The sequence below is a fragment of the Sphaeramia orbicularis genome, chromosome 24 (genome assembly GCF_902148855.1).
Source record: "Sphaeramia orbicularis chromosome 24, fSphaOr1.1, whole genome shotgun sequence".
Lineage (NCBI taxonomy): Eukaryota > Metazoa > Chordata > Actinopteri > Kurtiformes > Apogonidae > Sphaeramia > Sphaeramia orbicularis.
The window spans coordinates 41,380,246-41,404,051 of NC_043979.1; the positions used below are offsets into that span (position 1 = coordinate 41,380,246).

At 37.6% G+C, this 23,806-nt stretch overlaps 3 protein-coding genes across 3 annotated transcripts in view; all 3 read right to left on the minus strand.

The window, feature by feature from the left end:
* Nucleotides 1-314: 314 nt before the first annotated feature.
* Nucleotides 315-3,367, minus strand: gpr6 (G protein-coupled receptor 6). The gene is made up of 3 exons (XM_030127875.1): nt 3,130-3,367; nt 3,020-3,097; nt 315-1,846 (listed from the first exon to the last, which is right to left on the minus strand). The coding sequence occupies exon 3, from the start codon at nt 1,819-1,821 to the stop codon at nt 814-816; it is 1,008 nt and encodes a 335-aa protein (XP_029983735.1). The 5' UTR covers nt 1,822-1,846; nt 3,020-3,097; nt 3,130-3,367; the 3' UTR covers nt 315-813.
* Nucleotides 3,368-12,571: 9,204 nt separating this feature from the next.
* Nucleotides 12,572-13,593, minus strand: LOC115414872 (uncharacterized protein DDB_G0271670-like; the record flags this gene model as incomplete). The annotated part of the gene is made up of 3 exons (XM_030128235.1): nt 12,572-12,619; nt 12,786-13,152; nt 13,436-13,593. Coding segments are annotated over 3 exons (573 nt in total), but the record flags the coding sequence as incomplete, so codon positions are not given.
* An 8,307-nt stretch (nt 13,594-21,900) lies between these two features.
* Nucleotides 21,901-23,806, minus strand: part of fig4a (FIG4 phosphoinositide 5-phosphatase a) — a 91,735-nt gene continuing 89,829 nt past the window's right edge. Inside the window, exon 23 of the mRNA XM_030127869.1 lies at nt 21,901-22,352. Coding sequence (XP_029983729.1) covers nt 22,175-22,352 — 178 coding nt within the window. The 3' untranslated portion in view covers nt 21,901-22,174. The remainder of the gene's footprint in view (nt 22,353-23,806) is intronic.

Here is a 23,806-nt window from a genome sequence, read left to right on the forward strand (position 1 = left end):
ACCGCTAAGCACACCACATGCCACACGTTTGTCTCATTTATTCAGTCTTCCTGACTTGCAGACACACCGAGTGAGCACACGTGCTTGCACATGTACACGTTCAAATGTGTCTAAGTGTAAATTGAAGCTATTTTCCAGGGAAGGGTACTTGCTTTCTCAATGTGCCATTAGTCTCTTCAAACAGGTCCACCTGTGCTCTGAAGGAAGAGAATGGATCATGGTAAAGACGAAGCAAAAAAAAAAACAACTCAAATGTAACGCAAAGGCTTCTTCAAGGAAAGGTACAGAGTAAAGACACGTTATGCATCCACAACTGGGATTTATCCTTTTATTCCTACTGTAGAAAATGTACATCAAAGACAGTACAATACAAAATAGAAAATGACACACCGTACTCACAATGTAGACATTTAATTCAACACGAGGGCTATACAATACTGCTTTGGCATGTCAAAAAAAACATTGAATAAAGTGCAAAAATCTCCATTCCATTTCTAAAGTACATTCACAGGTTTGTTTTGTCTTTTTCACAGAAGGTTCTTGTTCACAGCATTTTCAACATCTTATCCTAGCTTGTTTTAAGACGTAGTAAAGTGCAGATGCAGTATGCTTGAGAGCCACATTCCTAGCATCACACCCCTTTGAGTTAGTAAAGCATTCACTGTCAACTGTAAGCAGATTGTCAATAGTCACAGGACGGTTTGTCTTTTGCTCTTTTTTTTTTTTTTTTTTTTTAAACCCTCACATACCCAGTCACAGTGCTACATACAAACATATACACACAAACACGCACACAGAGAGCCCCTAGCACCTTTAGACTTCGCTTGGTGACCTGGAACGGTAAGCCCCGTTGGCCTGAAAACAGCCACAGAGGAGCATGTAGATGGAGCGCTGGATCTCTGTGTTTCTGTAGGCGTAGATGATGGGGTTGATCATGGAGTTGTAGGTGGCTGGCAGCAGTGTAGCGTAGGTGTACACTGAGGGGTAGTGCCTCTCACCGACCAGACAGTAGATGGCGAAAGGAAGCCAGCTGGCGCCAAACGTCCCCAAGATGATAGCCAAAGTGGAGACCCCCTTCTTAGTGGCGACGTAATGCGAAGTGGCAAAAAAGTGCTGCTGTAGGGCGATCTGGTGGGCGTGGTGGCACACTATCTTGCAAATCTTGAAGTACAGGGTCAGCATGAGGACAAAGATGGCGAAGAAGGAGATGGCCAGCAGCGTGACGTTACTCCGGGTCAGAGGGCGGACGATGCTGCAGGACGCCGGTTCTTGCAAACAGTTCCACCCGAGCACCGGCAGCAAACCCAGGAATATAGACACCCCCCACGTCCCGAGTAACATCAGATGTACGTACTGCAGCGTCTTCTCGGAGAAGTATGTCAGGGCGTTGTAGAGGGAGAAGTAGCGGTCCACTGTTATAGCTAAAAGGCTACTGATGGATGCAGTGAAGGAGGCCACGAGGAAGCCGACGGTGATGAGACTAATAGTTTCAGATGAGATCACATACTGAAACACAAAGTTCAGGATTAATCCCATGCCAGCCAGCAGGTCAGCTGTGGCCAGGCTCCCAATCAGCACAAACATGGGAGTCCTCAGACTTGGTGTGTAGAAGATAATAGCTACCACTATGGCATTTTCACAGGCAATGACAGTGCCTGACATACACAGCATAATGTCCCAAGGGTTGATGGGAAAGTCTAATGGGGCGGTGGAAAACTCCAGGCTGCCGTTATGCTCTGGAGAGTCCACCTCCATCCACGGCAAAGTGTCTGCGGCCGCTGGAGTGGCAGAGGAGTCGTTCACCACCAGCGACTCGTTCATTGCTCCACACTGTCTCCCCTTTGTGCTGCAGGAACAACAAGTAAACGGTTTTAATGATCATCATAAGCAAAGCAGGTTCACAACTTCATCTTCATCTGACACTGACCTGCTCTTTTCATTTTAGTCACTGAATTACAGTTCAGTTCAAGTCAGAGTTAGTTATTGGAAGCATCATGGTCAATATAATCCAATACCGATGATAGATGAGAAAATAACAAAAACAGTAATAACCATAATAATAAAAACAATAATAATGGTATTGATTTAATATGAATACACAGCTGTAAGATATTTAAGAAACGCATGAAAGAAATCTTATCAAAAAACTATATGGAATCAGAAGTATGACCTCAAGACATATGTTGAAACATAAGTCACAGGAAAACTGTAGGAAAATCCACCCTAAAGCAGATGTTTTTGTCTCTAAAACTGCAGATCTTAGTCTGTGAGTTTGAGCTATAAAGCAGAAATTTAAGATGACTTCATAAGTAAATTGGTCAACAATTAAAAAAAATACAAATAAAAAATTCTCCATACATTTAAAACTTCTGATGCTGTTTTCAGATTGGTGACATAGTTGTTGACTGAGTTCTCCTACATTCAATTCATAACTTTACACTTTGTCTTGTTTTTATTTTTAGGTGGATTTTCCTCGAGAGCTTCAATGAGCAGCTGAGCTGGAGCTGTCCATGGTGCTGAAATCCCCACAGGACAGAAAATCCCAACAAAGTAAGTAATAAAAGTCAACTTAAAACCTATGCATTCAGATCTAATTCTGATCAAAGTCATAGCTGTTGATTGTTTTTCTTCTCCATACATGTCAAACATAACTTTCCACCTCCATTACGTTTTTTGTTTTTTTTGTTTTGTTTTTTTTTTGGTGGATTTTCCTCCATTTTTCCAAGTGCAGCTGAAGTGGAGCTGTCCGTGGTGCTGAAATCACAGACACTCCGACAAACTAAGCGTCCTTTAATAGTTTCTTAAATAATCTCGCATAGTTTTCACACAGATCTTACAATGTGGATCCATGTAAGGTGCAAATAATTCCCCCCCAACATATGTTCTGCGTGTATAACTTTCTTAAAACCTCGTAAATCTTTCGGCTCCGTTCTTTTACTTATGTCTTATCTTCGGTTTAAAGCCAAATAAAACATTTTACGATCTGAAACAGGCAGTCTTAAAAGTTCAGTACACCTACCTCCGTGACAAAATGAAATGAGTTGAGATTTTCGGTGAAATCAGAGCCCTGCGTCCAAAAGGAAGGTTTAAAAAAAAAAAAAAAAAAAGAAAAAAAAAAAAAAAGGAAAAGGAAAATGCCAAGACTTTCCCCTTATTCTCGCTCCTTCGACCCTCTCAAGTGAAGCCCTTGATTTTGTTGTGCTTCCCACGAGTGGGACAGACAGCAAGGGCAGGAGTGGTGTGAAGCATTGGCCGGTGTTCAGATGAACGTGAGGAGGAGGATGAGGAGGAAGAGGAGTGGGGACCGACGAGAGACGCGCACGAGGAGCTTTAAACCCCGGTGACGTCAAGGCGGGGAGGGAGAGAGAGAGAGAGAGAGAGAGAGAGAGAGAGAGAGAGAGAGAGAGAGAGAGAGAGACCACTATGCTTGTCTCCGTCACATCAGAACAGTTGGAGTTTCGGTGCTTGTTCAGTGACCAATGAGCTACAGCTTCTTTTCTGTCTACACCTGTTTAAACCCACAACACCGTTTACATCCAACACGTGATCAGTCCTGTATACGTCGAGTTCTGCCTGTTAAACATCCTAATTGGTTCCTGAGTAAAGAGACTCCATAGGTTACCCAAAATGAACAATGTACTTTAAAGCCTCACCCTGCACTGTAAAAAAAATAAAAATTTAAAAAAATTTTAAAAATCTGTAATTTCACACAATTTTCACTGTTTATTTTTACAGATTTTTCCTGTATTTTTAAGATACAGGAAAATATCAATGGCATGACAAAAATAGACTGTGATTTTACACGTCAAATGTAAAATAATATGAAAAAACTGTAACTGTGAACAACCAAAACATTTCAAATTTTTAAAAGAAATGTTTTCTTTTCTCACAGAAAAATACAGTTAAAATACATTTGCAAATGTATCATAACTTCACAAATATTTCTTTTCCATTTATGAGATTAAACTGTTAATTTAAAGTTTAATACTGTAAAAATAATAATAAAACGAGATAAAATTACTGACAATTAACCGTAAAAGAAGAATTTGTTCTGTAAGTTTAGCAAGACTTGTTTGTTAATTGACAAATATCTTGTGTAATTACGGGAGGTTTCACAACAAAAATGTTGAATAAATGTGTTTTTGTGAATGTATAACATGTATAAGCACTGATAAACTGTCTGAATACAGTTTTTATCAGTGGATTGTACAACTTAGTCTCACTGAAAATTATTTATATATATATATATATATATATATATATATATATATATATATATATATATATATATATTTGTAGGTAATTTGATTGTTTTAACACATGTAAATATTCTTTATTAAACATTAAAAAGTAAAAAAAAAAAAAAAAAAAAAAAAGTGCAAAAACCCATGTAAAGTTAGAGCAAAAAATTGTATTTTAATTATGGAAAATTACCGTATTTTTATGAGATGGTTATTTTCTGTCAATAACTGTATTTTTTTGGCGCCCCAGCTGCCAGACTATTACTATTTTTTTAAGGTTTTTTTTTTTGTTGTTTTTTTTTACAGTGTGTAGCTTCAGCTGAATGTAAGAGTGTGTTATTATATAATATAGACTGTCCATACTTTGACCCTTGGATCCAGTCCGATCCTTAGAGTGGACAGACAGTCACGGTAACAGAAACAGTCATTAGATCACATGACTACATAGCAGTTCCCAGTAAACCCCCACCCACCCACCACCATATCACACCATGTGCATGTGCAACCACAACATAAATATCTAAATTCTATTTCAATTTTTAAAATGCTTGATTCTAATTCTGTATTTACATAAATATTTATATAAATACCAAATTTCTCATTTTCTCTTATATTTTATTTCTCACTAGTGTTTTTTTTCTACTTGTCTTTTTCCTCTGCATGTGTGTGTTGTATGTTTCTGCTGTCACCTGTGAAATATCCGTAGGAGAAATATGCCATGATGCCATGATGAAAACTCCCTGGGCACTGTCATATAGGCCTATGTCCTGAGTGTGAAAGCAAAGCCCCGACTCCTGTAATTGTTGTCAATTTCAAGTTTGTTCACTGTGGCATACATTGTGTTGGCAGGTATTTCAGTGCCCAATAAACAATGGACCTTCTCTCTCTTATGCAATGCAATAAACCTATGACTACATCACCAGACATGCTCAATAACCACATCAATATGACTGTATGGTCAAAAGGAAAATCAGTGTTTCCGTTTTAGCAGTACAATTTCTTTAAATGGAAAGAGCATTTTTTCTGACTCACCCTGTATACACTCTATATGTGAATATGTGTGTGCTTTTACTGGCAACTCTATGAAAGCCTTTTTGCATCATATGACCTACTTCTGCAAACTTTACAGGAAAGAGTACATATTGTTTCACTCAACTCAATTCTGCTAAATAAAAACAAAAAACAAGCTGCGATGTATGGGATATTAGTTATGCATGTGCTCGATAAGTCAAAAGGTTAAACGTTATAGCGGGACTGAAGAAGAAAAAGTAAGACTGACTGACAGGAAGAGATACAGACAGAAAAACACCCGCCTGAACTTAGATACAGTAGTTTGTGCTCATGTGGGTGTAGCAGATGGTGAGTGAAACGACCGGCTAATGCACTCTGAGCGGAGGCAACTTTAATTATCATACAGTGTGAACAAATTAAGACCTGTGAACTAACTTTGGAGATGGGAGATGCACTACCCCACTTCAGCACCTCAGACTCTGTGTGGGTACTTTATCCCCAGCTGCAGAAACACATAATTCTGATCAGTCTCTAGGCACAGAACAGAAAAAAAAGAAAAAACTATTACTCATATAATAATATGTGCTTCACTTTGTTCACCAATATTCATCAGTTATAAGGGGAACTGACACATGGAGTCCTTGTAATAGTACTGGCAGTACTCCTACCAATCACAACTGATTTTTTTCAAGATTTTAATAAGGGAAAAATGTTCTGTTCTTGGTCTCTTTTGATAGATTTACTCAAGTTCACCTTTCTCCTCTTCTTTTGAGCATTATACTGAGCAACTAGAAAAGCACTCGGAGAGCGCAGACCTCCGCCAAGCGCAAAAATTCCCCACATAATCGGTGATACAAATCGTACATTTATTTTTTAAAGAGATCCGGATCAGTCTTTGCGATTTGATAGAACACTTATATAAATTGTGATAAAATCCGCAATCTGGATCAGATCCGGATCAGTCTTTGCCATTTGATAGAACACCCCATTGTAAATCCCTGAGTCAAATTGCATGAGATTTGCACAATTCCCCCATATTGTGATTTCCACCATAAATATTAGTCCCATATTTATTTTACCTATATTTTAAGATTCCTTGACCATGAAAACATACCATTAGCAACTGGATTCATAATTATATCCTTATTAGTTCAGTAGTTATTCACGAAAATCACATTTCTCATAATGGCGGTTTTCTTCTGGATCTAGCTCCTTAAGTATTAAAGCTACATGAAATCCGGTGGCATACTCCCGATGCGGAACTGACTGAGCTACACGATGGCGCTTGTCAGAAATTTCCACCTTTAATATTAAAGGCACAGTAGGCCAAAAAGTAAGGGCACCCCCATTTTTTATATAAATTGAGATAAAATCCGCCTTCTGGATCAGATCCGAATCAGCCTTTGAAATGTGATAGAGGACCCCATTGTCAATTCCTGAGTTAAATTTCATGAGTTTTGGTCAATAATTAAGCGAGATATTGGGAAACGAAAATTTTGGCCCCATTTACCACAATGTTAACGAAAATTTCAAAGTGATCCAGAATCCAGGATTTCTTCCGGATCACCCCCAAAAGTTAATCATTTCTTCCTTATCCCATTTCCAACAAACCCTGAAAATTTCATCAAAATCTGTCCATAACTTTTTGAGTTATGTAGCACACTAACGGACAGACAAACAGACAGACAAACAAACAAACAAACCCTGGCAAAAACATAACCTCCTTGGCGGAGGTAAAAATATACAGTGATATTGAAACTGTACGTGTAAAGTTAGACCTTAATGCCCTTTTTTTTTTCCAACTATATTTATTGAACATTTTCAATGAACACGACAGACATATCAATTCGTAGCAGTCAATGCACAATCAAGAGTGACATATCTGACTGTCAACACCCATCCCTTCCCACCCACCCAACCCACAGGCCAAAAAAAAAATAAATCAATAAATCAATAAACAAAAAAAAAGGAAAAACATAAAAGAAAATCAAAAACGGAAACCATAAATAATGATAAAAGAACTCAAATCATAAAAGCAAAAAGTTAGTATAATACACAGAAATAAGAGAAGAAAGGAAAAGACTACATATAATTTCTCATTCCCTCCTTTCCTCTCCTTTCCCCTCTTTCTCAATGATGCTTAATCATCTATATTCTGAGGAAAATTTAAAGAATTGAAATACCGTAAAAATGGATCCCAAGTGGTATGAAATAATTTAATTGAGCCTCTAAGAGAAAATCTCAACTTTTCAACTTTAAGATTATAAAGCACCTCACGTACCCACCGGACGTGTGAAGGGGGATGGGAGACCTTCCAATTAAGTAAAATCAACCTTCGGGCTAAGAGTGTAGTAAATGCTATAGCCCGCTTCAGCGCTTTCGGTACATTTGAAGCAGGAGAAACACCAAAAATTGCAGAGATAGGATTAGGAGCAACAAAAAAACCATATGCTTCAGTTAGTGTGTTAAATATTTCTGCCCAAAATGGTCCCAAGTTAGGACATGCCCAGAACATATGTGAATGATCGGCAGGAGAGAGATGGCATCGGCTACATTCGTCACTTACAGAAGGATAAATCTTGGCTAATCGTGAGTTAGTGTAGTGAATCTTGTGAATGACCTTGCATTGAATTAATCTATGCCTAGCACAAATCGAAGACAAGTGAACAAGGCTCAGTGCGGAATTCCACTGTTGCTCTGTAATTGCAATGCTAAGACTCTCTTCCCATCCAGTTTTAAGTGCATCTGAAAGTGTTAATGTTTCTGACCATATAAGTTTGTAAATTACTGCCCATTTTTACGCTGTGTTGGTTGATTTAAGCGGTTTATACAGTAGTTTATAACACTAATAGGAACTGTTTTTGGTAGATTAAGTATATGTGAAGGATACATTCTTAAGCCACCTCTAGGTTTCTTGTTTTCACAGGGTTGAAATGAGCATACATATTTATTTTTCCTTCTCTTTTCTTCAAATAAGACAAGAACATTAACCCTTTACACTGGTCTACAAGGAAAATGCTTCCAGAATTAAAGTAATGAAATTTTACCACGTGAGAGTCACCGATAAAGAAAAATCAAGTCAAAAATGCTGGTTGGCTGAACTTTCCAAGATACAGCGTTGGGTCAAAATGTGAAATTCAAGAATTAACGAGAGAATGGGTTTGACTCAAAAGGAATATTTGTCTCAGAGCTACAAGATCTACTTCAAAACACTGTCTGCACATTAGAATACATGCACTTTACAGGTTCTATTTAGTGGAAGATTTATAAAACTATTATATAAATGTACATAAACCAATATATATGTGTAATAACACTTAATCATATACCTTGAAAACATCAGCAAACCGGCACTTTTGTCATTTATTTTCCAATTAATCTTATTAAAATACGTAACATTTAGCACATTTAATCTCTGAAGCAAATCATTTCTAAAAAATTGTAGACCAGTGTTATAGTTCACTTATAAAAATACTCTGAAATTCAAAATTCCGACCTTAGTGTGTTATTGCACGACATGAAAAGACTTTATTTCTTTTGTGACATTTTCCCCAATTTTTTATTGTTATGTAGAAAATCGAGGTTAATGAAGTTATCATATTTGGTTCCTTACCAATAAGTGGGAAAAAAAGTATATATAAAAAATACAAGAAAACCACATGTAAGGTGAAAGGAACATGTATTTTAGAACATTAGAGGATTGGTGGACCTTGCAGACCCTCTAGACCAGGGGTGTCAAACATGCGGCCCGGGGGCCAAAACTTGTCTGCCAAAGGATCCAGTCCGGCCCGCGGGATGAATTTGCAAAAATTACACTTCAGATATAAACAATCTAGGATGTTGAACTTGTTTTGGCTCAGGTTCCACATACAGGACAATGTGATCTCAACTAAAATAACAGCATAATAACCTATAAATAATGACTCCAAATTTTCTTAGTTTATTGTGAAAAACATAATTTTACATTACACCTATAAATAATGATAACTCCATATTTTTCTCTTTGTTTTAGCGTAAAAACTTACACTAAATTATGAAAATATTAACATTTACAAACTGTCCTTTAACAATAAAATCTGAAAAACCTGAAATTTCGGAAGTAAAATTTTAACATTATACTTCCTGTTATTAAATATTTTGTTGCTTTGTAAATGCAATCCATAATATGCATGTATAAATGGTAAGTTGAGGTGTAATATTGTTAAAATTGCACTTATTTTTCTCAAGAAATCTGTTTTTTTCAGGTTATTCACATAATTTTTGTTTGGATAGTTTGTAAATGTACATATTTTCATAATTTAATTTTGATTGCACTAAAACAGAGAGAAAAATTGGGAGTTGTCATTATTTACAAGTTATTATGCTATTGTTTTACTGGTCTGGCCCACTTGAGATCAATTTGGGCTGAATGTGGCCCCTGAACTAAAATGAGTTTGACACCCCTGCTGTAGACCACATTGGACCTGAGACTGTTGACTCACTGTAACTGTAACTGTTGCTGTCACTGTCTTGTAATGCATGTGGAAATTACCAAAAATAGTCACTTACCCCAGAAAAAGGTTAAGGAAATATATGCACAGTCTTAAAAGACATGAAAAAACCAAACTAAATGGGTTTTAAAGGTTAACGTCACTATTTAATGTGACCCCTGACCCCATGACAAGAAGCAATACAATTAAAAACATCATGAATTGAATGAAAGTTGCTGTAAAATATCAGAAAATTAACACAATAAATCCCTTATTGTCAGAACAAAAGGGTTTAAGACATCTATAAAGTACTTTGGTTCAAAGAAGCTGTTTTTCCCTGAAACTTTTGTTTTTCCTGCTGTACATTCAATCGCGGAAAAAATTATTAGACCATCAAAAGTCATCAAAAACAATGGTTATGCAATCCAGTACTAACTCCTGTGTGTATCATGTGACTAAAACAGACAGAAAAGAAAACATGGAATGCCTAAAAGCACTGTTTTTGTCAGTACGATGACATAGATATTGATGTAAGAACTGAAGTGATTTTGGTTGTTATCAAGAAAACCATGGAAAATGCATAGATATCAGCTCTGAAATTAAACTACTATGAGCTATTTTTGATGTTATCATTATATTTGTCCAAACAAATGTACCTTTAGTTGTACCAGGCATTAAAATGAACAAGAAATTGAAGAAAACAAGGGTGGTTTAATATTTTTTCCCACGACTGTACTTCACATATATCCAGATTAGATCTTAATACAGAGACAGAGAAATGCATATGTGTGGTTATAACTTTACTAATTCAATAAACATAATGTAGGACTAAGACTTTTACACAGGACTGAATGCATAGTATAAATGTACTGAGATTGGTTTACAAATACCTAAATATAATCTTCTGTTATGAGTCTTAAAGGGATCATATTTTGCTAAACCCACTTTTATTAGTCTTTGGTTCATTTATTTGTGTATTTGGACCCTAATAGTACATAAAGTTTGAATTTGAACTTTTTGGCAAAAATCAAGTGGATTTCTACAACTCATTTTAACCCTTTCATGCACAGTGGTCACTCCAGTGGACAGTTCTTCTCCACCTGTTCTCTTGTATATTCATGGGTTTTGTTGTTTTAGTTCCATATCAGCCAACACAATGGACACTTACGCACCATCCCATAATAATACACTGACATTCAGACCATTACTGTAACTGTACTGCTCTAGATAAACCTGATCTGCACTAACATATTTGAGTGAAAATCAATTGTTATCTGTTGGAAAAAAATGTTTGTTTTTTTTTTGCATTTTATCTCCATGAAAAGAGTAATAACTAGCATTAGAATATGTTAAAATGTGAGAAAACATCAGATTTTATTTTATTTCATTGTTTTCATATCACTGTCTGATACTGGGTTTTAAACACGTTTCTTTACTTCAAAAATTAAATGCATGGAAAAAAACCTTGATCACATTGTTTTTTTTCATGCCTATGGAGGAATAAAAACACTCAAGAAAAAAATCTTAACTAAGGTTCTCATAATTAATGCATGAAAGGGTTAATTCCTGCTTAATTTGTTACGTTTTATAAATAGTTACGTCACAACATTTTTTTGTTTTCTGAATCTGAATCATACAAGGTCAAGACTTCCGATGAACATTTCTCCGAGTACGACATAATGGTTTATCAGCAGCAGCGGTTGTAGTAAAATTTAGAATATGTCCAAACTTCGAGCCAATTACCTAAAATGTTCAGTTGTTGGTTGTATTAACGAACAAAAGAAAGCACGGTAAACAACCTGGAGGGGGCGGGTTGTGAAGTGGCTCATTTGCATTTAAAGGGCCAGCGCTCAAGACAACCTTTCTGGTGTCATTACTCAGAAATAAGGTTGAAGATGGACATGTGGAGTTGAATTAATGAAGAATTCCGACCCAAGCAGAGTATTTACAGTTTATGTAGACCACAGGGACATGTTTTAAAATGCATAATTCCATTTTTTAAAAAAAGCAAAATATCACTTCTTTAAGTGATTTTAGTTGTTATCACAAAAACCATAGAAAATGGATAGATATCAGCTCTTAAATTAAACTCTTATGAGCTGTTTTTGTTGTTATCATTGTATTTGTCCAAACAAATGTACCTTTAGTTGTACCAGGCATTAAAATGAACAAGAAATTAAAGAAAACAAGGGGTGGTCTGATATTTTTTCCCACAACTGTATTTGTGGTTATAACTTTACTAAACCAACAAACATAATGATAATGTTGGACTAAGACTTTTTACGCAGGACTGAATGTGTACTGAGACTGGTTTGCAAACACCCAAATATAACCTTATGAGTCGTAACTGCTCAACAGGTCTACAGAATTTTAAGGTGACGCAGCAATGTTTGTACATGTTTTCCAGCCGAATTGTGTAATCCACAATGGAACTGAAAACATTAAATGTCAGGAAATGATAAATTAAATGTTTAGAGATGAGGGATGACACAGAAACAATCACAGCACAGTAGCCACAAGCCAGTATTGGTTTCCAGGCAACTGCTTTAGTTCAACCTGTTATTGGACGGAGCCTGGAGAGGGGGGATGTCTTCATTCATAAGCTAAGAGGTCACATGAAGTGCTATAGTAACTCATCTGTGGGATATTTATAATGAAACACAGCACCAAAATACATCCCAAAATTGTTTTCAATTTGTTTGTGTGGAACAACAAACAAAAAATAATTGATTTTCCACCAAAACAGAAGCACTACACGGCTGACACCACATATAAACATTCAATCTGACTTCTATTTTTGTGTGGATTACCAGGAACAGACTGGGCAAAAATATCAGCGGCTGGATGCATTTACTCATTCATAAGCATGAGCTGAGAGACGTCTGTGTAAGGAGACACCTGCCATTAGGAACATAATAAAAAAACAAGGATCATTATATTAAAAAAAAAAAAGAAGAAGAAAAAGGAAAAAAACTGAGGAGAAGAAGAAGGAGGAGAGGAAGAACAAGGAGGAAAAGAAGAAGAAGGAGGAGGAGGAGGAGGAGGAGGAGGAAGAGAACAGGACGGAAGACAACAAGGAGAGGAAGAAGGAGGAGGAGGAGGAGGAGGACAAGGAGGAGAGGAAAAAGGAGGAGGAGGAAGAGAAGAAGGAGAGGGATGAAGAGGAGAAGGAGGAGGAGGAGTAGAAGGAGGAGGACAAGGACGAGAGGAAGAAGGAGGAGGAGGACAAGGAGGAGAGGAAGAAGGAGGAGGAAGAGAAGGAGGAGGAGGACAAGGAGGAGAGGAAGAAGAAGGAGGAGGAGGAGAAGGAGGACAAGGAGGAGAGGAAGAAGAAGGAGGAGGAGGAGAAGAAGGATAAGGACAAGGAGGAGAGGAAGAAGGAGGAGGAGGAAGAGAAGAAGGAGAAGAAGGAGGAGGAGGAGGAGGATGAGAAGAAGAAGGAGGAGGAGAAGAAGGAGGAGGACAAGAGGAGAGGAAGAAGAAGGAGGAGGATGAGGATGAGAAGAAGGAGGAGGAGGACAAGGAGGAGGAGGAGAAGGAGGAGGACAAGGGGGAGAGGAACAAGGAGGAGGAGCAGGATGAGGAGGAGAAAAAGAAGGAATAGGAGGAGGAGAGGAAGGAGGAGGAGGAGAGGAAGAAGGAAGAAGAGGGAGGAGGAGGAGAAGAAGAGGAAGAAGAAGGAGGAGGACAAGGAGGAGAGGAAGAAGGAAGAAGGAGGAGGAGGACAAGGAGGAGGAGGAGGAGAAGAAGGAGGAGGAGGAGAAAAAGAAGGAGGAAGAGAAGGAGAGGAAGAAGAAGGAGGAGGATGAGGAGGATGAGGAGGATGAGAAGAAGGAGGAGGACAAGGAGGAGCGGAAGAAGGAGGAGGAGTAGGAGGAGAAAAAGTAGGAGGAAGAGAAGGAGAGGAAGTAGAAGGAAGAGGAGGATGAGAAGAAGGAGGAGGAGAAGAAGAAGGAGGAGGATGAGGAGAAGGATGAGAAGAAGGAGGAGAGGAAGCAGAAGCAGGAGCAGAACTGCTGTACCTTGGAACCCTCACCTGTGTCCACCCTCCACCAGCAGAGCTGTCATTTCCAAACGTGTGCACATACTTTCATTTGTTTGTCCACAAACAGCAGACGAATAAAACAGCTGAATGTCTCTAATGACTCTGAGAAAGGACCTTTAATGAGGCAGAGACTGAAAAAGCACAGTACGGCAGATGGAGGTAAACGATAGTGGAGTTCAACAGGTTGAGAAGAAGATAACCCACACCGCTCAGCTGTAGAGAACAAAAGCAGGAGGGAGCGGAAGTGAGAGGAGGCGTGGAAGGAAAACCAGGAGACAATACCACTGAAGACACATTCACTGCAAATGTGTTCCACCTCAACTTCCTCACACACTTGACCTAGTTTTTCCAGAGGTAGTAGTTGCATTCACTCACTTACACACTTTACATACACTGTCACTCCTACACAGTGAAATCAGTGGAATACTAATAAAAAAAGACTTGACAAAAGGACCGTTCACATAACCTGATAAATGTGTCTGACCTGCCGCAGACGCTTCGCCGCTAATGTCACCGCGACCTCGATTTTTGCAGATACTTCTGTGACAGCGAGTCGCACACATGTACTTTTCTTTTATGTCTAAACTAGAATTTCATTATTAGAAATGATGTGACAAAGACTCACACAGTCGTAAGCGGAGTGGAAACTCATAGAGTGGAAATAATACAAATCAGGATGGTATTTTACGACAAAGAATCAAAGTTTTCAGTAAGAAAAAAAAAAAGCTTTCTCTAGGAAATTCTGCGACATTTATTTATGTAACCCAAATATTATAGAGACATGGTTCATAACCTGGGGTCTGGATCGAGCAGGATCTGGGACAAACAGTATATTTACAAATAAAAAAAGTAGATGTATTTGTCAGAGGGGTTAATCTATGGAACGGCCTCGAAGATCAATTAAAACAGTCTAAAACAATTAAAACTTTTAAAAAGATGTACAAATTAACTATTATTCAAAAACATAGAGCTCAGGATTGACTAAAGAAAATACTTGTTTAAAAGACTAGGATCGATATTGGTAGTTGAGAGAAGGACATGATTTATCTGAATTAAATTAAAGGTGCTGCACAGACTTTCTGTGTGATCTTGAAAAAGTTTCATTTTTATATATATGCCTGATTGTAGCCTGCAATTTAAAATGAGATTATCAGCACCAAAATAGGTTATTTCCAAATGCTATTTCCAGCGTCCCTGATCGGGTCGGACATGACTGGACTGCTTTACGGCAGACTTATATCACTATGACAACAACACACCGACTGGCAGAGTTTAGAAGTGAAAAGTAAGCTGAACGAGTGAGGAAAGAAAGGGATTTCTTGGATTAGGGATGCTCCGATACCAATACCAGTATCGGCATCGGCTACGATACTCAGTGTGTATACTCGTATTCGTAAAAGATATCTAATACAAATGCACCGATACCACTTACGGACATTCACATGCGGACATGCAGCAGGTACGAGGAGGTGGAATAACGTGTGGGGAGTGTGAAGAGTGTGGAGATTTTTCAAAATAAATGACGGTGATAAAAGTAACGCTGACTGTAAGTAACGTTAAAGACACAGAAAGATACAGATGCAGCGTTCTGTCCGTCCTCTGCGTACATTCCATCCGTTTTCCAGGTGCTCGCGGATGCGTAAACAGAATGAGAATACCAGCAGGTGTACAGAGCGGTGCGGACCGCCGCCAACAGAAGTGAAAACGAAATTTATGGCTCATTTCTCTACCTGCTGAAGCTAAGCTGTTAAACCTTACCAGTGAAAACGCTGCAATATTAGTATCACATTAGTGTTACCTCTGTCGTCTCCATGTTTGTTATTTCTGACTTTCTTCTTCTTCTCAAAAAACTTTACTCTTCTTCGTGGTATTTGTCCAGTATGGTTAATTCAGAGCAGCGCCCCCTGGTGGATTGAGAAACACTCATTCCAACACATTAAATGTCAGTAGCAGCACTTTGTTCCAGTCAGACTAATGACGACAATAAAGCACATTTACAAAAGGAACTAAGAACTGGAACGGGATTATTAAGTACTCATATCAGTACTCGGTATCGGCAAGTACTCAAATGTAAGTACTCGTACTCTGTCTGGAAAAAAGTGGTATCGGTGCATCCCTATCTTGGATTTATTTAATTGTAATGGTGGACACTGGAACTGGAGCTGGACTGGCAGAAAGAAAAAAGAAGGAAACTAAACAGGACAGTGATTGAGCACAGACTAAAACACCAGTAAACCTCTGCATTGAACCCATGGATAGAACTAAGGGAGTTAAAGGAATGAAAACAGAGCTGGAGCTGGCCCTCTTCCCTCTCCACAGGTACAGAATGCGTCTGTTCTTTATAATTAATTTCATTTTTTTCAGGTTATTCACATCTTTTTTGTTTGGATACTTTATAAAAGTAAGTATTTTCATAATTTAATGGATTTTTTTTTCACTAAAACACAGACAAAAATGTGGAGTTGTCATCATTTCTAGGTTATTCTGTTATTATTTTACTAGTTCAGCCAGAATGGGAGAATGTGAGAACGAATGAATAATGGATCAATAATGTAAAGCGCTTTGGGTGTCTAGAAAAGCACTATATAAAATCTAATCCATTATTATTATTACTATGGGACAGCCTTCCCCATGCGGTCAAGTCAAATTATGCGGCCGTGAAAGAGAAGATGGGTTCGGCTTTTGGACAGAGACAGTTAACGGACCGTTTTAGAGCTAACATATCGGCTTGTTCACGAGTTCCGGGGCAGGGCCTGGAGGTGTACGCGGCTGATGTGAGCTGGCTGGTAGCTGGTACTCCTGGTACTCTGAGTTGCCTGCGCATCACTGTTGTTAGTAAACATTGAAAGTCATCTATGGTGCCTTTATCAAAAGCAGACATACTCGCAAATACAAAAACACACAAACACGAGTCCAAAGAAAAACACGATATAAAGCAACAATTCTGACTTTCTGGATCCAGATAGCGTGCCCACCAATATGGCTGTGTAAACAACAATCACATTCCCAGTGATGTCAGCTGCAAGTCCTCAATAGTGGCTGTTGGTAGCTCAGTCTAACACTTATGCCACGTTTCCACTACTGGTGAATCAATGTTGTAGAAGATGACGGTGTTTCCATGGTAACAACGGAGCCTTTGAATGTCCAAATGGATCATATCTATTCATTCATTCATTTTCTGAACCCACTTTATCCTCACTAGGGTCACGGGGGTCGCTTGGAGCCTATCCCAGCTACATAGGGGCGAAGGCGGGTACACCCTGGACAAGTCGCCAGTTTATCGTAGAGCTGAAATATAGAGACAATCACTCTCACATTCACACCTATGGGCAATTTAGATTAACCAATTAACCTATCAGTGCATGTCTTTGGATGGTGGGAGGAAGCCGGAGTACCTGGAGAGAACCCACGCAGACACGGGGAGAACATGCAAACTCCACACAGAAAGGTCCCACCCCCCATCGACTGGTGTTGGAATCGAACCCAGGACCTTCTTGCTGTGAGGCACGAGTGCTAACCACTGCACCACCATGTCGCCCGGATCATATCTAATGACCATGAAAAGGCGACAAACTGTATTTTACATATTATGAAAAAAATGGGTGATAAATCAGTTAAGAAAGGTAGAAATAGAGAAAATTCATTTGGGAACTGCCACAAAAGTAGCACTGGGTGTTTATGGGTTAAACTGAAAACTGGTTGATGGTTATTATATCAAAAACAGAGAAAACTGAAGGAAAAGTGACTTTTTCAGTAAAATCTATCCTTAATTAAACATAAAACAAGTGTCCCTATCCACTGTCATTGATCCAACTCCATGGGTTTTACTGGTGAATCAATGTTGTAGAAGATGACTGTTTCTCCATGGTAACTACAGAGCCTCTGAATGTCCACATGGGTCATATGTGATGACCATGAAAAGACGACAAACTGTATTTTACACCAGTTCTTTACATGGATTGACAGGATTAGTGGATCAACAGGTATTAAAACAGTTTAGATCAGTAGATGCTTTTGGTCTGTTTGGGTCTTTATAGGTTAATATAAAAAATGCCCAAACTTTTACTTTTACTGGGTCTCAGGAGGATATGCAATAATGTGTAACAGTAAAGCAGATTAAGCATACATGGATTTTGTGTAATTATACAGAATGATTTGATAAAAGCAGAGTGTTACCAAGACTCTCCTCCATTTTGTGGGTCAGCTGAGAGGCTCTATTCACCCAAGAGGAGATGGGTGATTATTCACTTATATAGGAAGTGTACAATGTACTCCTTATATCTCCTGGCGCTCCCATTATGACGGTGCAGCAGGGTTCAAACACACACAAGAAGATGCTCATAACATGCATTTTCTGCCTTTCCGCAGGGTAAAAATAAGGCTGTTCTTTCTTTAATTCTGGTGTGATTTTTTTCATCACATGCAGACGCACCACTCCTCTGCTCCTGCCTTCCTCGTGCTCACGAGGCAGAGACACAGGGGCCAGTGGTCAGCGAGTATGTCGACTGAGCGCCGCATGCATTACAGGGGAGGCGGTCTTCATCACATTTCACATTTCGTGACACCTGTGGTGGAAAGCTGAGTGTGAAAAGAGTGACAGTGCATTAGAGAGAGAAATGAGAAAGTGTGATAGATGGAACAAAAGTAAATGGGATGCATAATAGGTGAATGACAGAGAGATCAACTGAGCACAACTGAGCAGGACAGATGAAGAACAATTACAGAGTCTTAATGAAAGGAACACATGTCAATTGAGCATGTGCGACAGATGAAAGACAACAGAAGAAAAAATACAGCGTGGAAACCTGTCTGGTAGCAACAGAAACCCAATATTAACACTCTGTTAACAAGATACATGTAAATCTGGATATATGTGAACTACATATAGCAATAAAAACTAAGGTTTCTGGAAAAAACTGCTTTCTGTCTTTAGATATATTGATTAAATTTCAAATACAGAATACACACAGGTATTCAAACATAAATAAATAAATAAATAAATAAATAAATAAATTGGAGGGAAAAAAAAAAAAAAAAAAACACTTAACCCTCCCAAACCCCTTGCTGTCACCAGATCTATATGCATATACAATATGGCACTGTAAATATAAATAAAGTCACATATCAAAGTGTTACATACAAATACATCTTGACTTGTTAAGGGCCTTGTACATGCATCATAGGATTGTCAAAGAAGATTAAAAAAGATTTCCACACTTTATGAAACTTCTGCTCAGATCCACGTAATGTATATTGGATTTTTTCGAGTTTAAGGTTGGAGATCACCTCTCTGACCCAGTGTCCAACAGAGGGTGGGGCAGGTTCCTTCCACCTTGTAAGAATAAGGTGGCGTGCCAAAAGAGTACTGAAGGCGACCACCTTGAGTCCTCCTGCGGGTAACTGCGGCCTTCCAGGAACGATACCGAACAGTACGGTTAAAGGGTCAAGGGGGATCGTAACTCCTAGTATATTAGTTAGCATTTCAAAAATACTCCTCCAATAGTGAAAAAACTGCTTTCTAAACCAAAGTGGTAGTATTCCGTGCAGTGGTTCCCAACCTTTTTTGGCTCAAGACCCCATTTTAACATCATAAATTTCTGGCGACCCCAGTCATTCAAAACGGAGACTTCTTTTTTTTTGCAAAAATTAATTTGTTTTTGATCATGTCATAGTTTGCTATACTATGTTGCAAATAAGGGCGACACGGTGGTGCAGTGGTTAGCACTCGTGCCTCACAGCAAGAAGGTCCTGGGTTCGATTCCAACACCAGTCGACGGGGGTGGGACCTTTCTGTGTGGAGTTTGTATGTTCTCCCTGTGTCTGCGTGGGTTCTCTCCGGGTACTCCGGCTTCCTCCCACCATCCAAAGACATGCACTAATAGGTGAAATTGGTTAATCTAAATTGCCCATAGGTGTGAATGTGAGAGTGATTGTTTGTCTCTATATGTTCAGCCCTGTGATGAACTGGCGACTTGTCCAGGGTGTACCCCGCCTTCGCCCCTATGTAGCTGGGATAGGCTCCAAGCGACCCCCGTGACCGAAGTGAGGATAAAGCGGGTTCAGAAAATGAATGAATGAATGTTGCAAATAAACATAAATTTTAGATGACATTTAGTCTATATAATGAGTATTATTATGGACGGAGGCAGAAAAGCCATGTTGAGATTATTGCACAAAGTGAGAATTTTATTTTCCTTGGTCAGGATTGAAAAACACTGATTTAGTGTGACCACCCTTCACATGTCTTTAACCCTTTTAACCCTGCCATTATAACCGACTGTCTAGGTGTTGTCATGTTTTCTTTGCAATAAAAGTGTCAGAAAAGCTATTCACAAAGAGATGGAGTCCCATGATTAACCTTTTAATGCAATAAGCATTCAGAAGTGGTCATCTATATGTATGCTTTTTTTTGTTTTTTGTCTCTTTATATTGTCATTCATCTTTCATTTTTGACTAATTGTAATCAATATCTACTGCAGATATCCTTTTTTTTTTTCCATATATGCCATATGGGGATGTTTGATTAGATATGTTTATTTATTTATTATTATTATTATTTTTTTTTTTTTTATGTTTATTAAGATATGTTTATGTATGTAAAATGTCTTGTATATTTGTATGAGCAAAAGTTTGCAAATTTTTTTTTTTTTGCCAATTCTTTTGCACCTTTGTTTTCAGGAAGAACATAACTTTCAATATCTGTCCATTAATTATCATTTTTGTAAAGAATAAATGCTCAAAACAGTGTTTTAGTAAAAAAGAAAAAAAGAAAAACAGACTTCAAGTTTTTAGCATATTTATAATCAGAAACATCTGTAAATGTCCATAACAAAACTTTTTGAGATTGCTGAAATACACTTTCACTAATCTTACATCTGCTCAAACATGCTTTTTGGTCTTGAATATTCAGTATCCATATTATGGATTCCTTTTTTTTTGTGGTTATTTCTGCTAGTGCAAACGTTTCAGGAGTTACAGTCATTTGAATGCTGTAAAGTTCAAAATGTAGCGCCGGAGAGATCGCTGTTATTAAAGGGTTTGTTTACTTGTTTGCTTCTTTGTTTTCAGACAATATGAGACTAATTGCATTAATTTTCTGGTTTCATCAGGTTTCATTCTACATGTGTTAGATGTTTCAAATTGTTTGTATTGCTTCTTGTCATCAACCATGTAGTTCAGTTTTTTTTTGTCTTCACACATATTTCCTGGAAGAGACTGAGATATAAATATGTTTGTTCATTTCATTTTGCAAAAAACAACTAAGCTAAAGGTGGCTAAAGTCTTTTGCACAGTACTGTATATAAATGATATAACAGTCTACCAAAAACAGCTCATATCAGTGTTGTAAACTACAGTGTATACTACTTATATCAATCAATATAGATAAAAAAAAAATACTGTAGAAACCTGCCTGGCAGCAACAGAAACCCAATAAATCACACTCTGTTAATAAATACATGTTTAATTTAAATTTACTGTACAGAATAATGAGCTGAATGATTGTGTGAAAAGAATACTAGACAAAAAAAAGCTTTTTCTGGCACAATTGTTAAATTCTATCAATGTCATGTCTTTTTAGTTCATTTTAAGTATATATCTTACCCATAAAGACCCAAAAAGCCACCGGTGACACAAACCATCTACTGATCTAAACTGTAAATAATTGGTGTAAAATACAGTTTGTCATCTTTTCATGGTCATCAGATATGACCCATTTGGATGTTCAGAGGCTCTGTAGTTACCACGGAAACACCATCATCTTCTACAACATTGATTCATCAGTAAAACCCATGGAGTTGGATCAATGACACTGGATGGAGATTCTTGTTTTATGTTTAGTTACTGATATACTTTGCTAAAAAAGTCACTTTTTCTTCAGTTTTCTCTGTTTTGATATAATAACCCTCAACTTTAATCTGAGCTTTTATGAACATCTACATGATCAGTCAATTAAATATAGGAAAATACATGATTATCACAAAAAAGAACAAAATATAGAGCATAATATTAAAATAAATGGTGATAAATCACTTAAGAAAGGTTAAAATAAAGAGAAAAATTCATTTGGGAACTGGCACAAAAGTAGCTCTGGGTCTTTATGGGTTAAACATATAAGTAAAGGAATGGTCTCAAACAATCTTTGCATTATTTTAATCATTTCAAACATTCAAGTTCTGAAATATTTAAGACTAAAAGCATTTTTCTTTAAAATGCTAAAACAGAACAAATAGGAAATGGCAAATGAAAAGTACCATGTGGGTGATGCGTAAACATGTTAAAATACACCATTAACTTGAGTTCAACCCCTGACATGTACCAAAGATTCTATTGTTCAATTATTGTTAAAAGATTTTGTGGAATGAAGCACAGTGTTGAGTAACAAGAGTCCAGTTGGTGTCGTCTGCACCTCACATGTATCTGTTCTTGACGTACTCCCGGTACATTAACATGTCCTCTCTGCAAAGTGGCCTCACTTGACCTCGGCCGGTCATCACATGGCTCTCGAACACATCGCGGCTGTCGGAGTCGACCTGCGGAGGTAACATGGAGTAGACGCTGTCCTCTGGGAGGCAGGACACAGGCTCTCTGTGACAGAGGCGACAAACACAGATATGTACGGTATGTTTTAGTCACAGATTTGGAGAGGAATTCATTGTTACAAGTCATGTAGAAGATGAAGTTTAGTACAATAAAATCCACTAAAGAATAGAAAAAATATTGATCTGTTGGATGAAAATCTGGAAAGATAAGATGGATGTTTTTTTGTTTTTTTTTTAGTGCTAGAGAAATATTGTGACGGGTAACAAAAACAAACAGATCAAAAAGAGTTTATAATTCATAGACATTAAGCAAAACAAAGACGGGTGCAAACAGAGGTCTATTTACAAGTGCGTTTGAGTGTATGCGCGTGTGTATATGTGTGATTATTTATGGTTATGTTATGCGAGTTGGGCATATTCAGGTGGAGACAGAAGAGGGAATGAAAACAAAATTGACAATCTAATAAATAAAAGGGTCAAAGGATGTGAGTACACATGCATTTTGGGAATGGTTGTCCGAAGTGTCAGGTTTGAAATTTAATTTTGATTCATCACTTTGTGTATTTCAAGAAACATTACAAGATACAGTGAAGTATCCACATAGGAGGATTATATTTTTTTCATCAATTGTATTGAAAAAACTGATATTTGAGCACTGGAAATCTAACTACGTGCCTTCATTGTCACACTGGAAACTAGAGTTGAGTTATTATTTGAACATAGACAAGGCAATAGCCAAAGAAAAGAACAAATTAACTCAATTTGAAATTATATGGGGAAAAGTGTTAGAAAAATCAATAATGTAAAAGGAAAAAAAAAATCCAGGTAAGAGGATTTTGAGGTTGAGCATGTGTGTGGGTGGGGGTTGATTTAGGTTGTTATTTTGTGTGTGTATATATATATTTTTGTGTGTGTATATATATTTATTTATTTATTTATTTATTTTTTTGTTTTGTGTTTTTTTTTGGGGGGGGGGGGGGGGGGGGGGTTGGCCGTCTTTTTTGTTTGTTTGTCTCAAGTTGATTTTGTGATTGTTTTGGTTTGTTTGTACTCATTAAGAGTATATGTCTTGATTTTGTGGATTGAAAAAGTTTAAATAAAATCATATTAAAAAAAAGGATGTGAGTTTACAAAAAAATATTGATCTGTTGGATGAAAATCAGGAAAGATAAGAAAAGATATTTTATTGTCCTTGGGGGGGAATTTGTTGTGGGAAATGGTGCAAGGGGGCTGCAACGCCATACAGAAAACACAGTACAAACAAGCAGACACATAACAATAAATGACAGTGCAGACACATGACAGCAGTAAATAACACCAACTATGCTATGACATGACATACTGAAGCATTGGACAGTATACAGCACCAATAGATAAATTAAAAAAAACTACTGCACAAGCATAAATCCATCCCAAAATATGTAAAAACATGGCACGAATTAAAAACCAATGTGATTAAAAATATTAGCAATGAAAGATGAGACACCACCATCAATAAAT